Genomic DNA, 27823 nt, shown 5'->3' with positions numbered 1-27823 from the left:
TTCAGAGCCACTAGACAAAACCCAAGAAATCTATGTTTGTTTATTGATGTTCTCTGTTGTGATGTCCATCAATGAAATTGCTTACTTTATTTTGGGGCCATAAAGGGGAAAAAAAAAAAAATCTCTGTTGGCACAATCTGTAAATCTCTGGAAAAGCGTGGGGGGGGGGGTGGGGGGGGGGTGGGTGCTGTGTGGGGTGGGGGTGGGGGGGGTGGAGAAAGAGAGACTGATCTCAACATCCTAGGAAGAAAAATAAATTAATAATATCTAGATGGTATAATACTTGGCTTGCTGATACTCAGAAGAAATTTCAGCAGTGTCAGAAGACAGTTTAGGAACCTTACCATAAAAGAGACACTTGAAATAAAATATTAAAAAAAATTAAATTAGTCTTTTAGACTTTATGCTTGATGTTCACAATCCCAAGGAAGAACAAAGCTAATGTTTTCTTAGGAAGCAAGATGATGATAATAAATTATATTTTCCATAATCTCTACAGGTTAAGCAAAAACGGTATTTTATGAAAATCGTAAATATATAAAAATCATGTTAAGGTATCAAAAGAGACTATTAACTCTGAATAACTGTTTCAAGCACAAATATTTAAGGTATAGATGTTTGCTTTTCCATTTCCTTACCACACAGACATCTGCCTGTTTACAAGAACATGTCGGGCTAATTAACAGTTCAAGCTGGGACCGAAGTTTCTCATCGTCACCCAGAACCTGATTGAATTTCTTCACAAAATCTTGTGCTTTTCCAGGATCTGGAAGGTTTTCTGTATGATTAAACACAATTTAACATAAGACAAATTTGCCGCTTCAGTATACCAGGATTCACAGAAATACAATTTTCAGAAAATCCATAACAACAGTTTATAGAACTTACTAACACTTACTTGCTATGGTCATCAGCTTTCCAAACATGGCAGCACTGTTTGCTTCTGACTGAGGACAAGAGCAAAAACAGACAAACAAATCACTGATATCTCCTTTATAAAATATACCTTTAAACTGATTTGTTAGCTCTTCTGCAGCACTACAATCTACTCTGGAATCTTACGGTTTCGTTTTAAGAGTAAACACTAGAATAGTATAACAGTATCATTAGCAGCTACTACACACAGAAAAAGGGGAAAAATCTTCTTGCAATGTCAAGGAACTTCAAAAATTCACTAATTCACATAACAGATCAAAACACATTGTTGGAAAAAGACCTCAAAGAAAACCCCAAACAAACAATTCCCGCAAGCCCACCTCCACACCAAAACCGCAAAGCAATGCCCTTCTATTTAAAGTTTCCGCTAATTTGAAGATATGCTTATAAGTAAAATTCCAGTATAAATACTTTAAAACTTTTTTTTTCAAACAAACAAACAAATCATTGCTTTATGTTACAATATATTCCATTCTCAAAATATGAGAAACAAAAGAGTCTGTCAAAAGCAAACAAAAAACTTGGAATTTTTTTTAAACTTTTTCCAAAGTTATTGACCAGTAATATAAAATAATGGTAAACATAAGGAGGCCATATACCTTTAAGCATTACTGAAAGCAACTTTACTTAATAAGAATAGAACATTGTCTACATATGGAAATCAACAGAATAATAAAGCCACACTGAACAAATAATATAGTATTAAAAAACCCGCAGTAAATTAGTCTAACAGGTCCATTGGATTTAGTATTAGTATTTTCAAAACCGTACAGTGGGCTGCTTATGCAAGTCTAGTAATTCTCGTACGTGACTCCTTAGCATGTTCTGGCACTTCCACATCTCATTCAGTGCTCTGCAAAAGCCAAAACCAAGAAAAGAAGCTTACCAATTCGTTCATGACAAGAACATACTGGATGTATTAGTAAACAAGATTGTTTATTTATTTATCTTACAAGTGTGACATCTGCTAGGTACAATCAAATCCTACCAAGTATTAAAAATAACTGTTCCAAGCAAGGTGGAACTGATTTTCTCTTTTTTACAGACCATCACTTCTCTTATTATTCTACTTGGAACAATTTCACATATGCAGGACAGCAGCAGTATGTCTTACAACCACCCAAATTATCTTGAAAATAACATTTTCAACATAAAAACCAGGCCACTATCAACCAGAATTCAGTTATAGATATCTTCATCATGGACCTGAATATAGAGCAAATCTAGAAGTCATTACTTGCACTTTTTTAACTCTGCATTGTTCTCATTGGATGAAAATGAATAGACAAAACCACTCTTCTCAAATATCAAGGTACCTTTTTGTCTAATGGACATGTAGAGTTTGTATATAAAAGGGAACTGTTTTGAAATACTACTTGCAAATAACATCAATTACTTATATTTTTATTTAAGTCCTGATGATACAAGTAAGATGATATAGATGTTGGAAAAGCCTGAGAAAGCAAGTATTTGCTGAATACAAACTATACTCACTTGACGGCGTTTGGATCCAAGCTAGCATACAAATAGTACAAGCACTTCATTCGCTCTTCTGTTTCCAAATTGTGTGGAACAAGATACTGAGCAAAGATTTTCTCTACCAGTAATCTGCAGGAAAAGAAGAGATAGAAACTACATTTCCGAAACTGGTAATACCTTTCAGACAAGCTGAAAGAACAAGAAATATGAGAAGTCATTGAAACTAGATTTTTCGACAGAGAAGAAAAAAAAAGTGGTGGTCTTTTTCTCATCTGTAAAGATCTCTTTTCACTGTTGATAGAAAGATAAGCAAGAACTGCTTCTTGAGAGCTTTTCCATGTTCTTTCTTTTTCACCTCTAAGAGGGAGTAAATTCTTTATTTGTCATCATCCAAATCCTCCTTTTTCTTCAGGCTCTGAGAATCTCCCTTTGTTCATTCCCATACATATGCGAATACAGACAGTAAAAAGCCCAAATAAAGGAGAAAGAATACAAGATATAACTTGAGGGGGAGGAAAAGTAAAAATCTGAAGTATCCTCAAGGGAAAGGTTAAGATAAAACTTTAGTATTTGAGAAAAAAGCAAAATATTTGAAATTACTTATTATTCTAATACAGAAGCTAAAAGTCAGCATTAAAAAGGTGGAGACAAAGTGACAACAAAACAACAGAAGGCACAAAATGAAAACTAAGTGAGATCAAACTTGACTAGCAAAACCATTCTCCAATTATCTCTTTTTTAAAAAACAATAATACATATTTAAAGTTTTACATAAAATACAAAACTTGACTACAAAATATGACTGTGCAGTTCATCTAATTATAGCCCCTCCCCACCAAGTAAAAGAACATTCAGGCATTAATTTAATCCATAGCAATGAGAGCAGTGCACAATATTCAGCTATACAACTTGATATTTATGGACAAATATTTTGTGTGTTTGAATTTACAAACTTTTTCGCCATGATTCCTAGTAAGTACCCTCAGAATGCCTTGTACAAAGACCATAGAAGGCAGCACAGGTCAAACACACCTTATTTCTGCTCAAAGAAAATTCCAATAGGCAAGGCAAAGGAATAAAAGGATGATCATGAATATGGATACAACTATCCCAAAGCACCCCATTAGTATTAAAGAAAACTTGGCTTTTCCCCTTTAAATGCACATTTTACTACTGATGACTCCAAGAACTAAAATGTTCAGGGAACAGGATCTTCAGATCTCAGGGGGCTCCCTCTCTGTTTAACACACTAGGAGACTGGAGGCATCACAGTTATCTAACTGATTTATGAACATTGCTCTATCCTGTGTCTCTGCAGATACATGTTCTCGAAAAGCTGCTAATACAAATGGTATTCATGCCTTCCCTTGTCCATGTTAGTTAGGGTAAAGATTTACAAATAGGGAATACCTCTGGCACACACTTTTCTCCTGCGAGGAAAGTCACTGACTAGCATATCAGGAGTGGGTAACAGGGCAGTGTTTAAGATGTGGTTATTTAACTCCATTCCCTATGCATTTGTTGTAAAACAAAGCAGCTAAGAGCACACAGGTGATAAGCAGTTCTTATGGTTAAAAGTTCTCAGTCTTGAGTAGACATGCACATCAATAGTCAAGTAACATCAAAAACATTATCAAGTGACAGAGTTAAGGACATGTGGAAAAAAATTGTTCTACTCCTCTTCATGCCTGAATACTGTGTGATACTGTCCTGTTATCTTTTGAAAGAACTAGTGTTGTCCGATGCACACAATGGAAAATACTACAAGGCTCAGAAAGCTGTTCCCTGTTACTTTTTATCCTCCTCCTTCATTATGGAAGGAAAATAGGCCAGAGCTGGCCAATTTTGATCTATGCTTGTGTGTTTAAAGGATTAGATGGACTTGGTCTTAAAAGATCATAGCATTTCTACAGCTCTTCAGGTGCTGAAAGTACTAACTTTATAATTCTGACACAGTTACATTGAAATGCATTTATTCCTCCACTCTGAGATGGGGAAACCAACCCAATGGTGTGACTGAGCAAGATCTTCATTGTCAGCCTTAAAAACTAGTAGAATTTGAATTAAAATTCAGGGTACCCAACTGAACTAGAGGAACACTGAAAATCAAGCCACCAATCTTTCAGTGTGGATACCCACAAAACAAAGAGCAAAGAATCCATACCTACTCATGAAAAGACCAGTTTCAATGGCATAATCGGACTTTCAGAAGAAATCATGTCAGAAAAAGAAACTCAGCTTTGATGACACATTCTTTCCTTAAAATTCCTTGCCTCATTTCCCTGACAGTGTTCTGCATTTCCTGCGAGCAGGAATATTGGAAACATCTGCCCTATTCACTATGGAACTTTGATTAATTCTGTGCTCACTATCAAATCTGTGTACTGTACTAACAGTGAGACATCAACAAGCTAGAAAAAAACACAAATGAACCTCTCAATGCAAATTAAATCATATTTGGTGCATATACATATGCAGAATTAGCTTTGTATAAACTATGTGAAGATTTCCTAATTTTTTACTGTTTGATACTTCTACTTCAGCAGACTTTCACAGTAATTTCTGTGGGTACAATCTCACAACCATATCTATCTTCTTAAAAAAAAAAAAAAAAAGACAGTGACTAATCAAATATGTAAATCTGGCCCACTTATGATCAGCCAGATGAACAAAATGAGAGCATTCACCACTGCAGTGGTAAGAATTCACTATCATAACTGGCAACTGAATGAGCCTATTAGCCCATTCAGACTATTCACTTAGATTACAAAACAATACTAGGTAGCAGACTCCATAAACAAGATGCTAAGAAACACTATAAAGAAATTTCCAAGTCTGCTGAAATTCTATCTTTGTGTGATCTCATAGTTTGGCTCTCCTTGTGAAAGACAAAGAATTAATAGTGAGAGTTGAAAACCATCTTCCAAAACTTTGGCCAAAATACTTTTCTCTAAGCTAAAATGGTATTTCAAAAATTAAAGGGACTGAGTGATAAAACAGGGAAGACTAGAGAACAGTGGAGGCACCCCTGATATTTCTTCAGCTTTTGATCTACCTAAAGGGTCCATTTCTACATATCATGCCAAAAGGAGACGTCTGTGCATGTCCTGTGGTGCATACATACACAATGTTCACAGATCACGGATTTTAACATGCTAGCCTCTGGAAAGTATTAAGGCAAACAAGAACTGGATACAGTAAATGCAAGATTTAACAATTTTTTTTATATGCAGTAGTTATTTAATGACAATCTACTATCATTGCAGATCCAGTTCCATCAGAAAATAGAATGAATACATGAACAGATTATGCAAGCATCCTGAATTTCTTAGTACATGTCTTACTGATTATTAAATATATCATACTTAAAACCACAACTACAGAATGTGATATAACAGCTGTCTTGGGATAAGCACGTATTTTCAGAGTATCTCTTATCACTATACAATTAATATTAGAAAGGCTTAGGTTGACTCACTTGTCATCAATGCTATTTTGATAATATATGTGCAAAAGTTTATCCTTTATCCAGCTCACTTTCTCTGCAGCATCTTTTCCAGCCTCGGCATGAAGACAATACTTCTTGTATAGCTGGGCAAGACCCATCATAGCTTCTTTTCTTACTCGCCACTTGAGGGGGAAGAAATGAAAAGGAGATGGGGAAGTGGTTTTGGTAAATAAATATCAAACATATACAAAATACAGTGAAGATGTAGAAGCGTGAAAGACAAAATGGCCACATTCTGATCTCCTATACTTAGACACTTCAAAAGCTGAAAAATGCTGTTTAAAGCCTCTAAATGAGAATTTCTGAAGCCTACATAAGGGGTTTCTTCCCGGCGCCATGCAGATTAAATATTGTCTGTACAGAGGAATCCAGTACTCTGCTGTGCTGAGTGAAGAAAATCTGGGAACTAGTCAGTATTAAAAAAGTTAAGTACAGCTTAACATGTATATGCTTGAATAAGCACCTTCTTGACCCAGGATTTGGAAGACTTACCTATTCAGAGACAGGCACCAATCAGAGGTGGCAGCTTTGTTTCTCCCCATAGCCTTACACTGCCTTACAGCAGATCTGGACCTTAGGCCTAGCTAAACCTGCTAGGGCTTGAACTCTTAGGCCACTTTCCAGGACAGTGGGAGAGGCCCTTTGTGCTGAAGCCTCAAAGTAATCGCTGTAAGACTCCAGGGACCCAGGAAAGAGCCAGACTACAACATCCACAGATGGAGTTCCTGGGCTCTCATCCTTGCTTTTTGGTGGTCACTACTTTATCCCCTCATGTAAACAGTAAATGTCCCATTATTAAACACTTTAACAGACAAGATCCATAAGCTCTGCTACACTGACTTGTGGAAGGAATCATACCCAAACAGACTGAGGATTCATTTAGAGAGAATAGTGTCTCCCCCTGAATGACTTACACAGAAAGCCTTAGAAGAAACTCGTTTTCCCTCACGATTTAAAAGAAATGCATGAAATTCAAACTGAAAAAGAAATCTTCTTCCAGAACACAGCAGATATCAATTTTGGCCTTGAGCTCCAAGGACTAACAATGCTCAAAACATTTCACCCTATCAAGCATAAATGTAGGTACTACTATTCACACTGTGCATAACTTCTTCAATGTTATTAAACTGAGGGATCGTTTTAATAACAGTGAGATAATGCACATTTAATTTCTTAATAGTTTTACTGAATGACTTCCTCTTCTTGAAGGGCAAAGAAAAGAAAAATCTTGAAGATAATATGGCTTATGTCAGCACAACAGCCTTAGATGCCACTAGCTGTTGGAGTAAGTTATATCAAGAAGGTGGAAAAAATAAAATTGTATTTTGTTACATGTCTTAAATATTAAAACCACAGGTAACAGTTCAATATAGTAATGAGTTTGACAGTATATAGTATAATACTTTGTTTTCACAAAAGAGAAAAAATTTAGATATAAATAGATGTTACTGTTTAACTTCTCTGCAGGTATTTGTTCACACCCATGGTGATCTAAAGCACATTTTAAAGAAAATAAAGGTCTGAAACAGAAACATTTTCAGAAAAAGTATTAGTATTTTTCTGTGTTCAGACATACCCCTCCAACGGAAGTGATAGCTTCATCTGATCTCCTGTATGAGACAGGAAGGATGGCAAAACTATTGTCAGAAGACAATGGAGAAGGATTAAAAAAGATGATTCTAGAAAATTGAAGCCTAAAATGAAAGCAGAGTACTTAACAAGGGGTTATAAGGAAAAGAGGTTTGGATTGTCAATAGATTTCTGATGACTGAAGTTACTGTAGAGTAGAAGTCAGAGCATGCAGAAAAGCAGTTTCAGGCAGAAGGTGGGAGACACTGGACAGAATCCTTTAGAAAATGCTTTGAGACACCACGGAAGCAAGTCACTTAACAGGAGATACCGGTAGAAAAAAAAAAAAAAGAGTAAGGTGCTACTGAGAATTAAAGCTCAAACAGTATACAGTAAGGTAAAACATGAAGGCAAATGAAAACACAGGGGAATGTAATAATCTGTTTCAAAGGGAGCAGATCAATAAACACAGCTAACAGAAGTACTGCCCTGATTTAATTAACAAAAGAATTTTGACAATCTTAGCTTCCTTGGTTAACCAGCATAATTAAACTCCTTCACTGAAGACGGTTGGGCTAGTGAAAAAAACCCTGGTATTGAAAGTTCAAGACAATCCTTTCCCTGTTGGAATAGCTAACCTATTCCTTCCATAGAGTTAAGAATATTAACATCTTAAAACTTTTCTCCTTCATCTGGAAAAAGTTTTTAGTACACACAGAGAAGGAGAAGTTAAAGCTAACATATGCAGAAAAATGCATAAACAGAAATAGAAAACAGGATGATGTGAAAGTCTGTTCGCACCAAGGGACTAAGTTTCTAGACCGCAAAGGCTGTTGGGAGAAATGGGAACCAAAGTCAGCTGTCAAAACTCTCATCTAACTTTTCAGGTTCTTAAGATTAGTCCAGTATAAAGGAAAAGTACCTGAATAATTTTTAGAAGCTTGAGATTTTGATTATTTTAATTTTTTTTTAAAGTCTCCTAAAACTAATTATTCTGAAAAGTGAAGACACTGGAAACACCCTAGAGACAGTGCTGCAATGGAAAATTCCTCAGAACAATTCTTACCGAAGACTGGATTCCAGTTTTTTGGGAAGCATCTGTTCCCAGAGTTATTTTTCCAACTGGACCAATAAAAATGGATTTGAAAACTATAGGTGGTGTTGGTGTTTGTTTGGGGCGGGTTTTTGCCCATAGAGATCAAGTTAGCTAAGGATGTTTTTTAAAAAACACAGTACTGTCTTTTTAGCCAAAAACTTTTACCCTAAAGAAGTAGCAAAGCTATCTTTGCTAACACTGGGACAATTAGAATACAGTTAGGTGAAAAAAGAGATCACATAAATGGTGTAACAGCATGCTTGAAATTTAATTTTTTCACATTGTTTTATAAAGAAAAAAAGGCAGAATTGAAATAACAGATTTGTGTGTTTAAACAATCAGCACTTTACTTCAGTCTGTTGGACAACTGTTCTTTTTCTAGTAATATCTATACTGATTTGATAGATGATTGCAGGCCTAAAAAAGAATTAGATGAAGTCAAGTTGATGAATGATCGCTTAGGGGTTTGCAGTACATTTGTCCAACAGAAACCTGGCTACAAGGGGTAAATACAGTCAGCAGAAAGTAATCAAGTTCTTTAAAGCAAAAGAATAATTAAAATAGGTATAATGCACGATGTCTGGAACTGCAAAAATCCTATACAGAAAATACAAAGACAGGTACATGGACATATCAATGCTCCTCTCCCAGACTGGAGAAAAATCCTAAAAATAAAAAATAAAAATTTAAAAATGCTGAAAATTTAAAATTCCTTGATACTCACTTTATAACTAATTATATTTACAAAGACATGCTATATTGTTAATGTCTACTTCAAATGTTAAGCATTTGTTGTAGCTGTTTCTAGTCAATCCTCCATTTTCATTTCTCTTCAGGACGTATTTTCATTAAAGCTCTCTCCAGAGATTTTTGTAAGAGAAACACCATCTAAAGGTAAAGTTACGTCTTCACTGATGAGTGCCTGAAAAGGCACCTAACCCTGAAATGCAATTTATCATCAAACCTATGACTGGTGTGAAATCACTGAGTCAAACATACTAGGAACATTAAGAAATACCACACCAGGTTTAAGGCTATATGAACTGAAAATCCTTAGCTCTGTAGAAATTAGTATTACAGCTGTACAACTGACTGCCTCTTACTGGTAGCAACATGCTAAAGGAGAACAGAGATGCTATGTAAAAGACACAGTAGCAATCATCCAATTCTGACTAGTTGGAAGTCCCGGTGGGAAGTGGTGGTTACACTAAAAGTTTTTAGACCTCATAAATGACTTTTTGGACATGTTTGTTTAATGGCTGAAAAAGAAGGAAGGTGGTCTTAACCAATCCTTAGAAATGAGCAAGGTCAAGCTGCAGGTACAACTAACTGAAGAGCTGCTTTATAATAGAGAACATACTCAAAATCGGTATTTCTCTTTGAGCAAGGATGACATCCTTTTCTCAGAATCCATTACAGTAACATTCTCATTTAAAAAGGGGACCATAAAAAAGAGAAATTATTTTAAAAGAATTAAAGTAACTAGCTAGAATGACAGAGGTCATAGAAAGGATGTCCTCTATCAAAAGGGAACAACAACAAGAAAAATCAACATGGCTACACAGCACAGTGAACTCTGCTATTAAAACATCACCCTCCAAAGAGCATGGAGCCACATTTGAAAGACTGTAAACAGGAAAGAGTATGAGCTCTGGCAAGTTGAAGGTAAATCCTTGATGAAACATGGCAAAAGTTTCAGAACCAAATTATTAAAATCATACTAATTAAACATCTTCACTAAAAGCCTCCAGAAGCAGGAAGCCTTCCAGACCCTTTTGTAGGGCTGAAAGACAAACAAGATTTCTTCCAGAAGAGAGATCTGAAGAGGTTTCTTAAAGTGTCATTAGAAGACATTTTAAAACAAATTAATAAAATGAGCAGTAACAAAATCATTAAGAACAAGTGGTATCCCATCCATGACTTCTACAGGAATTTAGACATGATACACCAAATACTAACTATTCTGTTATTGCAATCTGTCAATGAACAGATTGAACACAACAAATATGAAAAAAATCAAAAGGGTCCCAAAAGGAACAGAGTGCCACTCACCCTCCAATTTTGAAGGGACAAACATTTTGAAACAAAACAGTAACAACAACAAAGAGTAGAGACTGCTGAAAAAAAGAAGTTATGGGAATGAGTCATTACACTTCACACAATGGGAACTTTTGTCCAAGAAAAAATAAATTTTAGCAGACCCACAAGTATATCAGTAAAATGCATCAGGATCCCCCAAAACTTCTAACAAAGTCTCACACCAGAGGATCTTAAAATAAAAATCCTGTTGTGAATTAATTATTAACTAAAACATAGGGGACAACAGGTAGAAATAAATGACTGGTTTTCACAATGAAGGGAACAAAGGCCACCTATTGATGGGGTCAGAAAGGAATCTATGACACTTCACGTACGACAAATTATTAGAAAATCAACTGAACAGTATGTATAAAATTCACTGAGGTAGTCAGATCTAACATTATAATGAAGAACTGCAGAAAAATGTCAAGCAACTGAATTGTTACGATATGAAAAGAAAGAAATTCAGATTAAGGACAGATTTTCCCACCTGTATTAACTCTGCATGTATAGTATTAGGCAATGTGTCATCTAAAATTATTCAGGAAAGATACTGAAGTCAACATGGATGTTTTCCAAAATTGTCAGCTCAGTGCTCAGAAATAGCATAAAACACAGAATGTTAAAGAACAAGAAAAAAAATTTATCACAAAGTATGTACACAAGACGGTGCACACCTTGAATGCTACGGCTGAGTATGGTTGTCTTGGTTCCAATAGGATGTAAAACAACCAGAGAAGAATGATAAGAAGTATGCAATAATCAATTTGTGTGGAAGTTAATCAGGTGATTCTTTAGCTTGGAAAGCAAAGGCATGGAGAAGATATGGTATACATATTTATTAATCATAAAGGGGTCAAAGAATATTTATTATTTTACATAATGCAAGAACTATGAGATACCCAGTGAAATTATCAGAGAAGTTTAAAACAAACAAGCGAAGTTACTTTTCCACACATGCATTAAACTTGAATTTACTGATGCAGATGCCATGGATGCTTATAAAGTACAAATAAGTTCAAGGAAGAACTTGATAAATAAATGGAATAAAGTTCCATTGAAAGCTATGATGAACATGATCAAGCAGATTTAAGAAATCCTTAAATTACAAATTGCTGAAAGCCGAAACTGACCACCATGGGAATTATACTGGGCTATAGGGACCTTTGGCCTGAACATATGTGGCAGTTCTTATGTTCTTACAATATGATTGTGTTCCTCACAAGTCAATGACCGTTTTTTGCTTGACAACGCTTGATCGGTGCCTCCATCATACAGAATCTACATTAAGACATTTTGGTAAGAAAATTATCCCCCCCCGCCCCCAGCACTCTAGTTGACAGTAAACTCTAAGATTCTCTGTTTCTGTGGCTATTTTTTTTTAATGTTACTTTTACCAAATTATATTAGAAGCAGATATTCCTGAAAATAAACTGTTAACACTTACCCGTTTGTCAAGTGTTCTTTCCCTTACAAAGCCAAGCAGCTGGTCATTGACTAAAGAAAGATCTCTCTTGCCCGCAGTAATAATTGTAACAATAACATCATGTCGAATGGCTTCTTCTGGGTCATGTGATCTAACCTTCAAATATTCTGTTATGATCAGAAACAATTAAAAGCTTGGCTTTTTTATGTAGGCATGACATATTCTGATTTATTAATAATGTTAAAACAATTAAATGTCAGTCACATATCACAACCATATAATCTATGTAACTCCCTATAGGAAATATCTGTTCCAGCATTTTCTATGTTAAATATAAAACAATTATATAACTGTAAACATCAGAAGAATATAAAAGTGAATAGCTTTTACAATAACCTCATTTGCAACAAGCAATGAAATGAAATAAAGCTGATTAGAATATATTGAAAATAAAGGGGGGTGGGGGAGTGAGAAGAAATAAAAAGAGCAGAGACTCTCATTCCCAAAGAGCCAAGAGGGCAAATAATAAATGAAAATTGCTGTAGGTTAGCTTGCATCAAAAAAGAAGAGTATTTTCAGTTAGGTCTGAAATTCTGCTCATAGTTAAAATGATGCTGAAGTAAACTTCATAGTTTAGATCAGCGCAATGGTGTTTTCTAAACTCAGACTACTGGGGAACACACTGTGTTTTTGAAAATAAATCAAGATGTTGCCCCAATATTTGCTTTGACTTGCCAAAAGTATCATTAGAATCTGAAATTACTTTAACACTCATTCAGCAATGGGTAGCTTCTTAAAGACTCACTCTGACAAAGTCCACACAATGTCACACACTCTCCTCTTTTCAATAACTAGTGCTTGTCTTCAGCAGAAAGCAATTACTCAGTAGTGAGCTCTTACATCCAGCATGAAGCACTGGACTTGATACATTTTAGAACTATACTGCTATGTACAGAAATAATTACATTCTTCCTTGCTCATTTCTTAAATTATTCTAAACCCCTGTATGAGCATCTCACCAGTGAGGTCTTTTGCTAAGTCTGGATGGTTCATTAAACAATGACTGGCGAATTTCACACTCTCTAATCTCACAGGGACATGGATATCATTGAACCTAGAGGGATAGAAGATGATGAATGTTAATTTTTAATTAGCCTTGCAAATCAAGATTATTCTCTGTGTAGTAACATGTGTTGATAGTGTGTTCCATTAACTATTAGAATACTTTTATATGGCAAAATAACACAATAGAAATGTTTTGAATTTATATCCATAAAGTACCCCTCATACAAATTTTTATGTTATTTCTCACAAAATTAAGTCAGGACTAAAATTAAAGGATGAATACGCTATATACAGATGAAACGTTGACCCAATGAATCCTAAACATTGACTTTTGAACACAACTCTCCATGCACTGTCAATTGTGTGTTTGTATATATACACATATGAAATGAGAAAAATATGAATTGCCATATAACATGTACCATTTGAAAACATTCACTTTTTAAAAAATTATAAATTTCTATATTTCCTTAAAAGGAAATATCTCTTCACTCAAAAACATAAATACCAAATAAAACAGATATAGTTGCAGGTATAGCTAAACAGTATGAAATTTCAGACAATGCTGGCATATCTATTCTGTAATTTCTGCTATGCATGTAACATGCTATCTATCTAACCCATATTCCATAGCTGACGGCAATATAGCAGCAGTCCTTCAGGCTTCTTCATTCTAAAATATAACTGTATGCAATTCTCTGCTTCGAAGATTTAACGAAGGAACTCATTCAAATATAAACAAACAGTTACATCCTCTAAAAATGCAATGAAAAATGCAATACTATCAGAAAATTCAGAAGAAAAAAAAAAGAACAGAAATTCAGAATGCTATCCCCGTTTCTCTTACCGTCCAAGAAAGCACTGCCAAAGAGGACGATTTTGTGTGGCCAGATCAGAATCTTTGGAGCCAAAGAGTTTAGCAAGAAGTCGAACAACAGCCAAACGTTCTTCTCCATCATTGCTCTAAAATTCAAAACATGGAAAAGGAACTGTAAATCATTATCCGTAATATCGCAATAATAATTTCTGACTTCCTTCTGCTTTTATAAGTTAGATTAAAAAGTGAGTTTGAAATAATTTCTGATAATCCTGTCTCCTAGTTAGATTATTATATGAATATGAGTAAAAATATACAAATACCTACTAAGTTTACGTATTACAGCTATTAAATAGATGGCTGTGCTTTGAAAATTCCTTCTCTTTTTGGAATAAAAACCCGTGCACAGTAGTCTGAATAACATATATCTCTAACAATTTCAACAATGAATGATCTTATTTTTGGTTTAAAACATACTTCAAGACTATTTTATGTGTGTTGAAAAGACGCCAATTAAAGATGTTTTGAATACATGTGTACTAGCAAAAGGTATATGTAATTTCACCAAATACCTATTTGTTGGTTATTTTTGTTTGTTGCCACCATACCCCATATGTACATGCACACACACATAAAACTATTTCTCTTGTCCACCTGCAATCTTATGAAAGACAAGCAGCTTTTTAATTAAAAACAAACCAAATCAGGATAAATTAACTATTTCCAAGGATTCAAAAGAAGTCAGCTTACTTATTAGCTGATTATGACAAATCTGAGAAAATATTTGGAAATACTTCCTCTATTATTAAAACATTATTTCACAAAAAATTTCTGCAAATCAATACTGAAGCCAACACACTTGCATTTCATGAGATAAGCCAACCACAGCCTAATTACTTCATAAATTTCAGGTGAAATCCAAAGATTAAGTATATATAACTTTTGCGTTAGATCATATGAATTTATCATTATAATGATTATATATTTTGTGTGCATAATACAGGTTTGCAAGCACACAAGGCACACAATTGTATACAACATTCCAGTGTCCTTTCTTTAATATTGCATTTATCTTTAAAATAAAGTGATAAATATAAAATTTTTATCCCTCCAGTAGAACACTTACTAAATCTACAGAGCTGCACTTTTAACATCCACACAAACTGTATTACTTGTCCAAAGCTACACTGTAACCTACCTTCAGCTTGAATTCAAGCTGTGGCATGACAGACAGCAGTAAGTGAGGATCTATGGCAAAAAGCTCTTGTATCAAGTCAAACACATGTTCTGATAAGTCACTTACTGAAGACTTTCCCAGTACCAGAACCTGGTTAAAAAACTAGAATACAAACAACATTATTTAGCAGATTTCCCTTCACTAATGCAAACACTATTTTTTAAAAAGTATTTTATTGTAGTATCATTAGTACTTTAATTCTAATGGAAGGTACTCAATGCACATTTTTTCACCACATCAAAGCATTTCACCCTTACAGTTTTGGCTCAAGGAAATTACAAACAAACCTCCTTCACAGTTCCATCAGGATTGGTTAACTCACGGTAATTTGATAGTTTAAAATACAAATAACCATCTCCCCAGCAAAATTAACAGGTAATGAAAGAATTGTTAATTTAAAATGTATATACATCCAGTAGAAGTTGAGAAAAAAATTAGTATCTTATTTTTAATTTTCTTTTAATTTAAAACCAATCCAAATTGAAGATCGTCATATGTTGAAAAAGATGCTTCTCTACTTTTAATCCATTTGAAAGAATGTCAGATGACTTCATGATATGTCTTGTGATACTTGATCATAATGTATCAAGGTTGTTAGTGATCTAACAGAAAAAAACCAAAGTAGCCTAAAATATGAATAATTTCTTTTAGATTAGTTAAATTTTAATATGCTTGATATACTTCCTATTAGATACTGTGGGTTAATATTAATATTATTTGAGCAGTACAAATGCTACAAAGCTATTACACACTTGAGTAAGAAAGTAAGAAGAATAATATTAAATCAACTCAAAGGTCACTCTAGGCACTATCCTGTTTCCAGCTATGACTAATTACAAAAGCTTAAAAAAACCAGGGGAATTGGAAAGTGGTACTTAGTGAGACTCCTTGCGCTTTTAAATACTTACTGATAAATCTTTTATGAAATTGCCTAATTCCCTTTTTAAACTACTCTGACTTTTAAGAATTCTGTTGGCTTCAGCACCAAGGAAAGGCAATAGAATGAACTAGACTACATCCCCCACAAGACTGTAGTGGCTATTTTAATAGGTAGAATGCAGAACACTGACGTTCAACAGAAGGAATTATAGTAGAAGGAAGCCTTTTAAAAACTCAATTCTTTTAGTCTTTATGACCAAAACAAGTTTAAGAAGGAAAAAAAAACATTAGTTAAGTGCTAGTAGTTTGAAATGCTTCATCCTAAAGCTTGGTATGAAATGAGGCTGTCTGGTTGCTGGACATATGAAGTACTAACAATTCCTTTTGTTGCAACAGGATTTTTTGGTGGTCACCTATTTTCACAGCCTAGATTTAGGCTTAACTTTAGACTGACGTGGGTAAAAATTAATTTCCTCTTCACTTATTTGAAACACCTCACATACTTCTTTAACAGCCAAGCTAATAATAGCCTATTCAGAAAATGGTATTCTTGTAGCTGCATTACAAAATGTGACTTTTATAAACAATACTTTTAAACAAACAAACAAATCTCCAATAAATCAAGACAGTAACAAGAACCCTCGTTACTTGTAGGTAATATGGATTAATTCATTTACATACATTGGCAATACATGGTTCAATGGTCTGGACGGTCCTTTTCAACAGGACTTTTGCAAGATCAAACGCTTGTTTATTAAGGTTCTGAAATAAAGAAAAATAATAATAAAATTTTACAGATACGAACTATTTCAGATGACTTTTCTCTCCTAGCCTTGAAAGACCATAACTTTAGAAAGGTACGTTTTATCACCAATCTATTTGTGGTTTTCAAAGCTATCTAAGTTCAATTATGTTAATTCCACAACTACAGACTTAGAAACACCTCAATACTAGTTTTTCACACACTTAAAAGGAATCTAACCCAAACCCATCACTTCCTGCATATTCTTCTAAGACTTTTTCACTCCAGTTGTTACTTTTAGCATTGCATTCATATGTATAAAATTTTTCACATGCAATCACATTAAAAATTTTGAAGAAACATTACCACACCTCCATACTTTGATAATTAACGCGCACCAAATTTTGCCACTGAAAAATGAAGTAGTCTAACTTACTATTTAAATGTGCTTTTGTTTCCCTTTCATATACTCATTAAAGGTACACCCTGTAGCAAAGCTCAGCCTTGTCTAGAGGGTGAAACTGTGCACTGACTTCTCCATGGACTGTACTGTATACTCTGAGACAGTCCACAGAAAGCGCCTACATTTGGGCAGCGTTAGCTGCGAATTTTCCAAGTAAACATTTGATTGCAACATAACAAATCTGAACGTTGTTTTTTATTACACTTGAGCAAGATAAGGAATGTAACTGCACATCTGAAAAATGTGACTGTCCAAATCTGCACAAAATCCAATATGCAGTATCTCATCTCATCTAGGGATTAATGCAGCTTGGAGGGGAAAATAAAAAAAATATAAAAAAAAAAGAAAAGAAAAGAAAAAGAAAAAGGAAGGTGGATTAGCTGATTGCCCTGAAAATTACAAATGACTACAGACAAAATACAGGTAGAGCCTAAGGATAACCGATTCTTGCAAAGACAGTGTTTGGCAAGTCTACAGTGAGAATGACTCCTTCATGTTCTTTTAGCTAATGAGATGACAAACTGAAAGACAGTTCATCAACTGATAGTAAAGAGAAACAAATGGCCAAAGGCTCAAACAAATATCTCCTCAGTCACCACAGCACTAAACTGATGTCTCATTGCAGAAGACAGAAAGGTATGTATAAACTCTTCTCAAATACAAAACAGAACAGTTTCTCTCCAAACCAGACCATGATTAAAATCTCATTGGCAGGTACGTCTGTATTAAACTAAAGGACTGCCAACCTCAGACAGAAAAAATATTTTATTTGGATTTTCAACACAGCTTCAAAGATCTCTTGCAATGAAGTTATGTTAGCTTTTTTCCCCCTAGATGGGCTCACCAAAGCTAAAAACAAAACAAACCAACCAAACCCCCACAAAAAAACCAAACCAACAACCACCCAAACACAAAAAGACCGCAAAAAACCCTCCCAAAGAACCAAACATCAAAACAGCCTAGGAAAGAAATATATATTGATAAAACAAGCAACTATTAATACTTAACAAATAAATAAACAAATAATCAATCTGTTAGGAGAAAGAAAACCCTTGAAGGTCTGGATTGGCCATGCTGTAGAGGATGCAGAAGAAAACATGGATTTTAAAATACATGAAATACATGGTTTTAAGTAATAACCTTGATAATAAGAGCGTGAATAAAAATACTCACTAAGTAGCACTGGTTTTAAAGTTAATAAAAAGAACTACAGCTTGACGCCATAGGTGGCCTGAGCAAAATGACATACCATACTGCTATTGAAAACCTGGATTTACTAGAGGAAAGCCACATTAGCACACACAGAGAGAACAATGTACAGTAAAGCCACTTTACTGATAATGGAGGTACAAATGAATAAAATTTAGATGCTGAGGTAGACTCTACTTCATGTCTAGGTACTGGTATATTTCTCTCTTTTTATTGCAGTATTGTCTTACACAATGTAAGAGATTTAAAACAAAACAAAACACAAACCACCACCGCAACAACAATAACAAAAAACAACCAAAAAGGAATAGAATATATTATTCAAAACATGTATTTCAGCTCTTTTATAAAGATGAACTTTCGTTAAGTGTAGCAGTCTAGCCACACTGATACTTCTATTATGTCATAGCAGAGAAATGACTAGTATTCAATTGCTTTGCACAGACATAGAAGAATTGTTATTAAATGTTCTCTCCAAGAAAATAAACTGTGGGTTTCAAGCTTTTCAAGTTTTACGAGGTATGTAAATCTTTTTTCAAGATTTACATACCTAAGGACAAACAATTAATATAATCACAGAATTTCCTAGGAGATCTGTCCATGAAAGTAGAATGCAATTACCGCAGTCAAACTCTGCTACACAGACCAGAAAAAAGAACTTTCTGTTTTGGGTTGGTTTTGTGGTTTCGGGGGTTGTGGGGTTTTTTTTGTTTGGTTGGTTTTTTTTTAAACTACCATGGTAAAGCAGTACTTTAAGTTCTGTTGTTACAGGAAACAAACAAGTTAAAACAGACCAAAATAGTGACTAAAGTATGATATTGAGCACTGACTACAGCATTACTTGCTCAGTCATGATGGCCAAGAGCCAGTAAGGACTGGGCACTAGTCCTCTAAGAGATATTAAATATGCAGTACAATCCAATATTTGCACCAAGTTTACCTCTCTCTTTGTCAGAGCCTTGCTTGAGAATTTCCTTCACTAGGCAAAACTGTATGATTAAGCTAACAATGTTAATGCTAAAGGATCATATTCACTTTTACTTTGCCTACACCAGCTAGTCACAACACACTGTTAAGTTGTAGAAGGTTTACCAGGTCTTTGCTTCCTTGGAGCAATGCCCACCATTGTTAATAGCATCACCCAGCACCTGACATACACATCTCCACTCTTCTATTTCCACTCCTGATCTCTACTGCCTGTAATGGATTAGAAACAACTTACAAAGAACAGTGTATTTTCAAAAGGACTCTTTTTCTATTGTTATGAATAAGAGGCCTCCCTTCCTGTTAGCAGTTTTAATAAGAAATCATCTCATTGCTGTCAATAAAAATGAGTTGATAGAATGATATTCCCATCTCATGGTCACAACAAAAGGAATGCAAACTGACCTCAGACAATCGATACTTTTATACATCCACTGCTGAGATTTCACAAACAGATGACAATGGCCACGGCTTAGTCACTCCTGTGCTATACATTTCCATGAATTCTCCCTCTTAGGTAACCAAAGGAATAATCCCTGCTTTTATGTGCTAATTTAACTGTAATTATGTAGTCATGGATGGAGCTGCCTTAATTTTGTCATTAAATTAATAAATGAACAAACAGAAACACATACTTGGTAATCAGAGTACACAGTTCATTTACTGTAGCTCATAATTGAAATTTACTGTTCTCCACAGAATTCTCAGTAAGAAGCACAAGTGTTCTAGTAAGGGAATTTTCTTGGTCAATGCAAAGCAACACGAGCCTGCATCTCACTTTCCCTGATGTCACAACTAAGAGAGTTGTGTTTATTCTCCTTTCAACTTTATTTAGCCATTACAGTAAAGGTAGTTCAAAAGCTCAGCTGCAGACCCAGTGACCAGATAGTAAGTCACACAATGAAACCAGGACAGCAGCAGTGACAGTTCACAAAGCCAGCTGTAAAGGGGGAGCCTCTGAAAAACCTGTCAAAGTAGCTGTGGAGATGGCCTAAGACAACATCTGCATGACAGCAGCAATCTGCTAGGAGGGGGTCATGTAAGACTCCTCTAGGAAGGTGTGGGGGTGTGTTTGTGTGTGTGTCAGTTACGAGTTAAAGGGATGCTGAACTCTGCAAAGGGCAGAACAATTATAGAATTCGTAAAATAATATGGAGCACTAAAAGCAACCAAATAACTAAAAAAAAAAATAAAATACTACATTTCAAGTAATAATTAGGTTTTATTAAAATAAAAGTTTAAGGGGGAAAGCCACTGGAGGGGGGACAACTAGGGAGGTGGAGCAGAGTCTGACTGGCAAGCTCAGGCAAGCATCAAGTCACCACAGACATCTTTTTTTTTTTTCTTTTAAAATAAATTAAAAAAACCCAAACAAACAAACAAAAAAAACCAACAAACTTCACATCTTTTCAATTAAAAAACCCTCAACAAACCCCCAAACCAAAAACAACCAACAACCAACAACCCACAACCCGTAAGATCTTATGTTTTTCCATTACGTACTACATTTGCTGGAAAATATTTTATTTCTGTTTCAGTACAGAGCTCCTGAGGTGGCAAGTAGGCAGAATCTCTTGATACTGAATAATATAGACACAGCTAATGAACAGCACCAAATAATTCCCAGAGGAAATTTTCAATCCACTGTTACAAGGCTGGGGGAAAAAAAACCAGTCACGATGGCTAAAGTGTGTGAGGGAGAAACACCAAGCAAAAGGCAATAGAAATTATTGTTACAATGGTATACTGTTATAGTATTTTACTTTGCAGACCTTGTGTGCAGGAATGAGGTTAATCAAAATCGAGTCCAGCAGCTCCTGAGTTACTCCGTCGCCTTCCATGATGATAGAACTCATCAAATCCAGCATATGCATTTGTACCTTCTGGTTGTGGCTATTACTAAGATGATAAAGAATATTATCAATACTAAATTTTCAGACTCTGACAAATATTAACAGTACTGTTAAGAATCACTGTCTAATGCTGTCCAGCTTGCTCTCCCTTACACCCTCCATATCTTTATGTGCCTTTCCTCTCTTATAGAAAGCTTCAAAAACCTAGAAAACTCCAGCTTTGCCTTAAGAACAGAAACAAAACAAAAAGAAGAAAATAACAACCATGGAAATACAAATGTAGATAAATGAGTCAGAATGAAGTATACTGTTGCAACATGGACAAGGAATTTTAAAACATGTCTACTTTTAGACACACACCCCTCCATATTGTCAGTAATTCACACTCATTTGCTTTCCCTGTATCTCCTCATTTGGAGAAACAAAGACTTGTTCTATTCAGAGATATTTTATTTGTAGACCATGCAAGGATTCAGTCTACCCCTGAAACTGTGATATTTTGACAGTTTAATACAATTGAAGCAATTCAACTTACTTGATAACTGAAAAAAGAGTCCTAAAAAGCTGAATAAAAATTTCATTGCAATCTTCCAACTCAAAGCAGATGTTGTAAGATTTAACCCAAGCTAAATTCTAAAACAAAAATAGGATATTCAGGATATTACAACTTCACATTAAGTCACATAAATATAATCGTGTTAGTTACATCTTTTCTATTTAAGGAAAAATATTATACAATAGATTGTAAACCCTTTGGGGAATGAGACTGGATATTTGCTTTGCATATAAAGAGCTCTTAATACAAAGGGGCTTTGCAATATATATGCAGAAAAAAACCTAAATATAGAATAATCTGATTTATGTATAAAAGCAGATGGACAGAAATTGTTAATATAGTAAGTCCATGTTTCTATACTTTTTTCTTCATGCTATGAAACAATGCAGTATTAAACATCAATAAAAGGTTTACAAATAAGATACTATTTCTAAATGCACAGATAAAATGCCCGCACTTCTTGTCAAGAGGTTTTTTTAATCTTTTTAAACCAAAATCTTATATTCCTTTTCCTATCATCAATATAAACAGATTTGCATTTTAATCGGCATTTGAAATTCTCTCTTAATGAGGTGATATAACCTTAAGGGTGCATGATATGAAAAACAACTTATAGAATTGTAAGATAAAGGCTAAATGTTAATAAATACCAATCATTTTAACACGTCCTCAACTATAGGCTGCATGAACTTAGTAAATGCAAACAGAATTATTACTACTAAAATAAGCAATTCATTATTTCCCAGGCATGCTGGCACATCTGGAGAAAGACTGATTACATTTCTTAGGCTTACAGAGCAAATACCATCTACTGAAAGTTACAATTATTGTGTTACCTCTAACAAGTAAAAGTATCTGTTAAATTGAGGGCTCTTCGTGTCCTCCAAGCCTTTTAATTGTCTTGTAATAAACAAGAATATGTCCTGTCAAAAAATGATAGAATGTTTACAAGCTTGATTCAGCAGAGAAAAACACAAGCCTTTAGTAGTGACATCTACCCACATTTACAAACTCATGATATAAGAACATCAAATTGTCTTTTTTAGCACTGACAGGAAGCTATTACTAGCACAGATACTGGTTATCTGGTGTTCCTTTACACATCTCTGGCCCTTGAAGTACTACACTGACTCACAGAACTAAAGCAACATCTCTTTAATAAAACTGAACATCAGTATAAATGCGAGTTAAAAAATTTTCTTTCAGTTGGGTATTTTTTTTTGTTTGCTTTTGGAGTTTTTTTTTCTTGGGGGCGTGGGGGGGTGTGGGTGTGTGCACACACGTGCGTGCTGGTAGTGGGGTGTGTGTGTCCCCTCATCCCCCCACACCAGTAAGAGAACCAGGTAGGAAGAAAGCCTTTATTTTATAAAGCATTTTTACCTTAAGTTTGTCATGGGAAGTATATGGAGCTTCAGGAGCATAGATACGAAAGATATCAGCCAAGCAACATGCTACAAGGAGGCGCACATCTTTATTGGGATTCCTGAGGAAGAATTCAGATGCAAGGTGCAAGGCTAATGGGAGATACTGCTGCTTCTCATCCTCCGAGTCCTGGTCCATATCCATGAAGGTTTTTACCACCATCTGAAAAACACAGGAAAAAAACCCATGAGTGCTTTCTGCTTTTATTCCTAAACAGTACTTTCTAAAAGGATGCAGTGCTATCAATACATGTTCCACTGCATAATCACAGTGCTACAATTTTTTTGTTAGGACAAACATCAGAAAAAGAGAGGTGTTAATCTGATACTTAAAGGCTTATTGAACTTGGTATTTTAAATTAAGACACTGAAAAATGCGTTGCAGGTCTGCTTATTTTGCCAATCTTAACCTGAGGTGCAGCACAGAAACTGCTGCACACCAATAAGGTTGGAGATGGCAGCATCTCTTCATCAAAGCAGTCCCAGACCACTTCAAAGTGAGGACTTGCCTCAGTATAGACAGTACAAAGGGCTGCAAGCCATCTGGCCTAACGTATAGGCCACAGTATAATAATGGCACTGCTTTAAGAGCTATGACAAGACTTGAGAGGACCCTAAGAGGCCAATCTTATGTTCTGCCTGTATCGAGGCACAGAGCTCAAGAACTACTTTACATATGCACAATCCTTTTATCTGGTTTAAACAAACTAGATACCAAGTAAGAATTTAATCCCTCATGTAAAACATGTCTAACGCTGCCCATCTATTCTTCCTGCATACTCAAACCTCCATCTATAGCCTTATCTATATAATGAAAAAAAACCCCAACTACATCGTTTTCTTGTTTCTTCTAGTGCAGCTAAGAACTACTAACTCCTATGAAATGCCACCAAAATTGTTTAAGTATTATACAACCCCAGTTAATTGAAATATCTCAACCTAGTAATTTGGAAAAACTGAAAGTGAAAATTTAATTTGAAGAAATAAAAAGTTGTAGGTTTAACTTTTGGACTATGGTTTGTTAAAGGATGAGGATGACTTGTAGGATGTCAGCACGGAACTGGGAGGCGTGCCACAGATTCTTAGTATGACCTTAGTCAAATTGGTCTTTGTGTCCTATTCCTCCCTATCACTTGAGCATCCTTAGAGTTAGAATTATGAAGGACAGCAATATTGCATACTAGGAGGATTTAGTATACCCATTACACACACAGTATACACGTTAAAGAGATATAAGAGAGAAAACAGAATGACAAATCTTGACGGGTCAAATTTGCCTTTAGAATATTCACAGTAAAACATAAGAGGAGATTGAGCTCATGCAGCTAAACACATCTCTTACTTTCACCACAATTCTTTTGTCATCATGTCATTCAAATGATGCTAAGGGTGCTCCTCAGTTATTAACCATGCCTCTGCTTCCAACATGAAAACATTGCCTTTCAGCTTTACCTGCTCCCTGAGTTTTGTAACCCAGTTTTAAAGTCAGTAGATATTATAAATCAAATGTTTGATACCAATGTTTCCTGCAGTACATTACTTTAAACTCCTCTTCAATTTCTATAAATGTATAAGTATATTCCTTCGTGAAGCAGCTTATAGCAAAACCAAAAATCAAGAGAAGAACAGAGAGAAAAACAAACAGAATAAAAGAGAACTTTACAGCCACAACCCATAAAATTCAAAATTCTACCTGCATTGGCCTGTTTCCCTAAAAATAGTCTTAGGGTTTATTTTGAAGCACTGGCTGAAAGGACAAAACCATCCTTCTATTGACAGCACAGGTCTGTCTGTTACAGTGTCACACATCACCTGTCCTTCCCAGATACCACAATTAAAAAAAACAGATAACATAGTCTTCAAAGCCTACCAGATTCTTCCAATTAGGAAAGTTAAAAACAAACAAACAAACAAACAAACCCCAAAAAAACAACAACCAAAACCCAAACAAAAAAGCAAAACCACCACCAAACCAAAAACCAACATGATGCAAAACCAAAAAAACCACACAACACACTCTCCGCTGATGGCAGGACAAGGAATAATAATGGCCTTGACTTGCAGCATGGGATTCAGATAACCATTACTGAAGGCTTTAAGAACAGGGTAGAAAGGACCAAAAAAATCTGTGGATCCTTCCCTGGAGACTGATGATAAACTGTATCTGTACCATATCAACTTGTCCCACTGAAGTTCCTTCCAGTTGTTTTAATAATTTTATAGATAACCTTTATAAGCAATCTTCTGATCTTTCCCATAAGCCCAGTCTCCTTTCTCCCTACGAGTGTCGTAAGCTTCATAACCAGAATACCCTCCCAGATTCAGATCTCTCTTCGGGTTCTCATATTCATATGACAAGGTGCATAAATCTTGCATATATCCCTTCTCTGGTATGTCAAAAAAAGACAAGCTAAAGCAGCACAGTGCTGTGAAAACTCACACAACTTTCCCATTCAGTAACAAAATGTTAGGATATTGTGGGATTAAAGTAATGAAACTAGTTTTTGGCACTGCCTTACCTGTTTGAAAACACACCCGCGTTATGGATTTTCCTATGTTGCTCTTGTATTCAGCAGGAACTGCCAGCAAATATCCATAAAACTTCATTCCATTTCCCTGCAAAGCACTCCTTGATACTTCTTTTCTATTATAAATCAACACTTGGGCAGTAATTGGGCTATTGGCAAGCTGCAGCTGCTATTTAACATACTGATCTGTGTTTCCTCCATTGTTTCTTTATAGTCCCATATCTGCTTGTATTTGTGTTTTGCCTTTTGTTTTATAATAAAGTCTTTGGTGCATGATGTTCTGTTTATTGCACACACAAAAAATGAACAGAATACTATCTTGGTCTTTATCTAGGATCCCAGATACCAAAGCAAAACAAATAGTACATATGGGGTACACAAAATATATAGTATAACACAAATAATGGAAGTAATATATAAACAAACTACACAGGGCTATACCACGGTTAAAAGCACGATGTAAATTCTTCCTAGTGGCAGGATACATATAAGATTTGGGAAAAATGGAATTAATAAAGACTTGCATTTAAGTACCATCCATAAATTTGTTGGGGACTGTCAGCATAGTTCAACAAAATAATTCTATACATTTCTTAAATATATGCAATTAACTGTATCTAAAATCCTGCAGCCTTGGGAGTAGCCTCTATAGCCAAGCAACTACTGGCACCGATTAAAGGTATTACACAACAGAATTACTTCCAAATGCCTGCTAATCTACATATGAGATTAATTATTAAAATAGAAGAAAAGAAAAGAGGAAAAAAAAAAGTCCAGACATCAAATACAATATATGCTTGGCTCTTCACACTTCCTAGAAAGCCAAGAACTCGCTCAAAATTTCACCTGTTACAGGACTGGTACTCTTTCCTCCTAGTACAACTGAAAAAATAGCTACCAAGCAGCAATCAGGAGAGCAGCTTAAGTCTTTAGAAGTACAAGATATTATAAGTTTTATGAAATCACTTATTCATAACAGAACCACATAACCTTGAGTACAACACACTGATCAACAACAGTTCCATGATTTCCTCGGGTACTCCTGTCTTTCTCTCTGCAGCCATCCATTTTCTTGTTTCCTCTATAACAGTTACTACCTTCCCTTCCTCCCCCCATGTTTATACAGCATCTAATGCAAAGTCTTGATCTAGGACTGTAGTTCACAAATATGTCCATAATACAAAGAAATGAAATGACAACATACTGCAAGTTATTTTCCGTGTTAAGGTGTGACAAAGAAAAGTTACTTCTAATCACCTGGGATTGGTATTACTTGGGATACACAGAATCAATAGAAATATTAACATGTAAAGTTAAGCATACTTATCCAGCCCTTCCTAAAAATCTTTCTTAGACTGTATTGCTGTCATAGTTCCCACTCTTTGTACATGTCCTATAACTCCATTACATTTCCTGTTACAAATTATGGGCTTTCTCAGATGAATTTAAAGAAAAAAAAGCAGTATGCAAATTGCATGATGCCTAATAAATCCTGGTAACATCTTATAAAGAAGTTATAACATCTTATGAAGAACTGCTCATAATTGGTTCAAAAAGATTTTCATAGTTAAAATTTTTTAGCCATACTACTGCAATACCAGTATTAATTGTGACAGCTAGAAATTGATCTATTAAAAGAATCTGCTAAAAAAACCAAAAACCTGAAATAAACTCTACATATACAAAAAGACTAAAAGTCCAAATAACATAATGTTTTAAATTATTTTTAAACCCGAACTGAAAACCACTCGTATAACTAGTGATATACATAAATGCAACAATGAGGGAATATGACAAAGCAAGTAAGCCCCCAAAAATTCAAGGCTGTGGTTAATATTTCATTGAACCAGAGTAAAGAAAAAAATACAACTGGAGAGAGGAGACATGAATTGTTAATGCCCGACAGATTTTAGTACAATTACTTTTTCCAAGAATCTGCATGTTAAAAAAAAAAAAATCTAACTGAAGTTATTCAT

At 35.0% G+C, this 27823-nt stretch overlaps 1 protein-coding gene across 2 annotated transcripts in view; it reads right to left on the bottom strand.

Annotated features, from left to right (window-relative positions):
• The window catches only part of PDS5A (PDS5 cohesin associated factor A), an 84599-nt gene that overhangs the window by 28607 nt on the left and 28169 nt on the right, over nucleotides 1-27823 (bottom strand). For both annotated transcript variants that reach the window (XM_049793957.1, XM_049793964.1), the window contains exons 3-16: nucleotides 23279-23482; nucleotides 22735-22821; nucleotides 21878-21975; nucleotides 21262-21388; nucleotides 16773-16853; nucleotides 15174-15314; nucleotides 14006-14121; nucleotides 13113-13207; nucleotides 12115-12260; nucleotides 5894-6045; nucleotides 2431-2544; nucleotides 1708-1789; nucleotides 899-947; nucleotides 639-778 (exon numbers count right to left, since the gene is read on the bottom strand). In XM_049793957.1, coding sequence (XP_049649914.1) covers nucleotides 639-778; nucleotides 899-947; nucleotides 1708-1789; nucleotides 2431-2544; nucleotides 5894-6045; nucleotides 12115-12260; nucleotides 13113-13207; nucleotides 14006-14121; nucleotides 15174-15314; nucleotides 16773-16853; nucleotides 21262-21388; nucleotides 21878-21975; nucleotides 22735-22821; nucleotides 23279-23482 — 1632 coding nt within the window. The remainder of the gene's footprint in view (nucleotides 1-638; nucleotides 779-898; nucleotides 948-1707; nucleotides 1790-2430; nucleotides 2545-5893; nucleotides 6046-12114; nucleotides 12261-13112; nucleotides 13208-14005; nucleotides 14122-15173; nucleotides 15315-16772; nucleotides 16854-21261; nucleotides 21389-21877; nucleotides 21976-22734; nucleotides 22822-23278; nucleotides 23483-27823) is intronic.

This window comes from Accipiter gentilis, chromosome 3, assembly GCF_929443795.1.
Source record: "Accipiter gentilis chromosome 3, bAccGen1.1, whole genome shotgun sequence".
NCBI classification, from domain to species: Eukaryota; Metazoa; Chordata; class Aves; order Accipitriformes; family Accipitridae; genus Astur; species Astur gentilis.
This window is presented reverse-complemented; position numbering and strand designations above follow the sequence as displayed.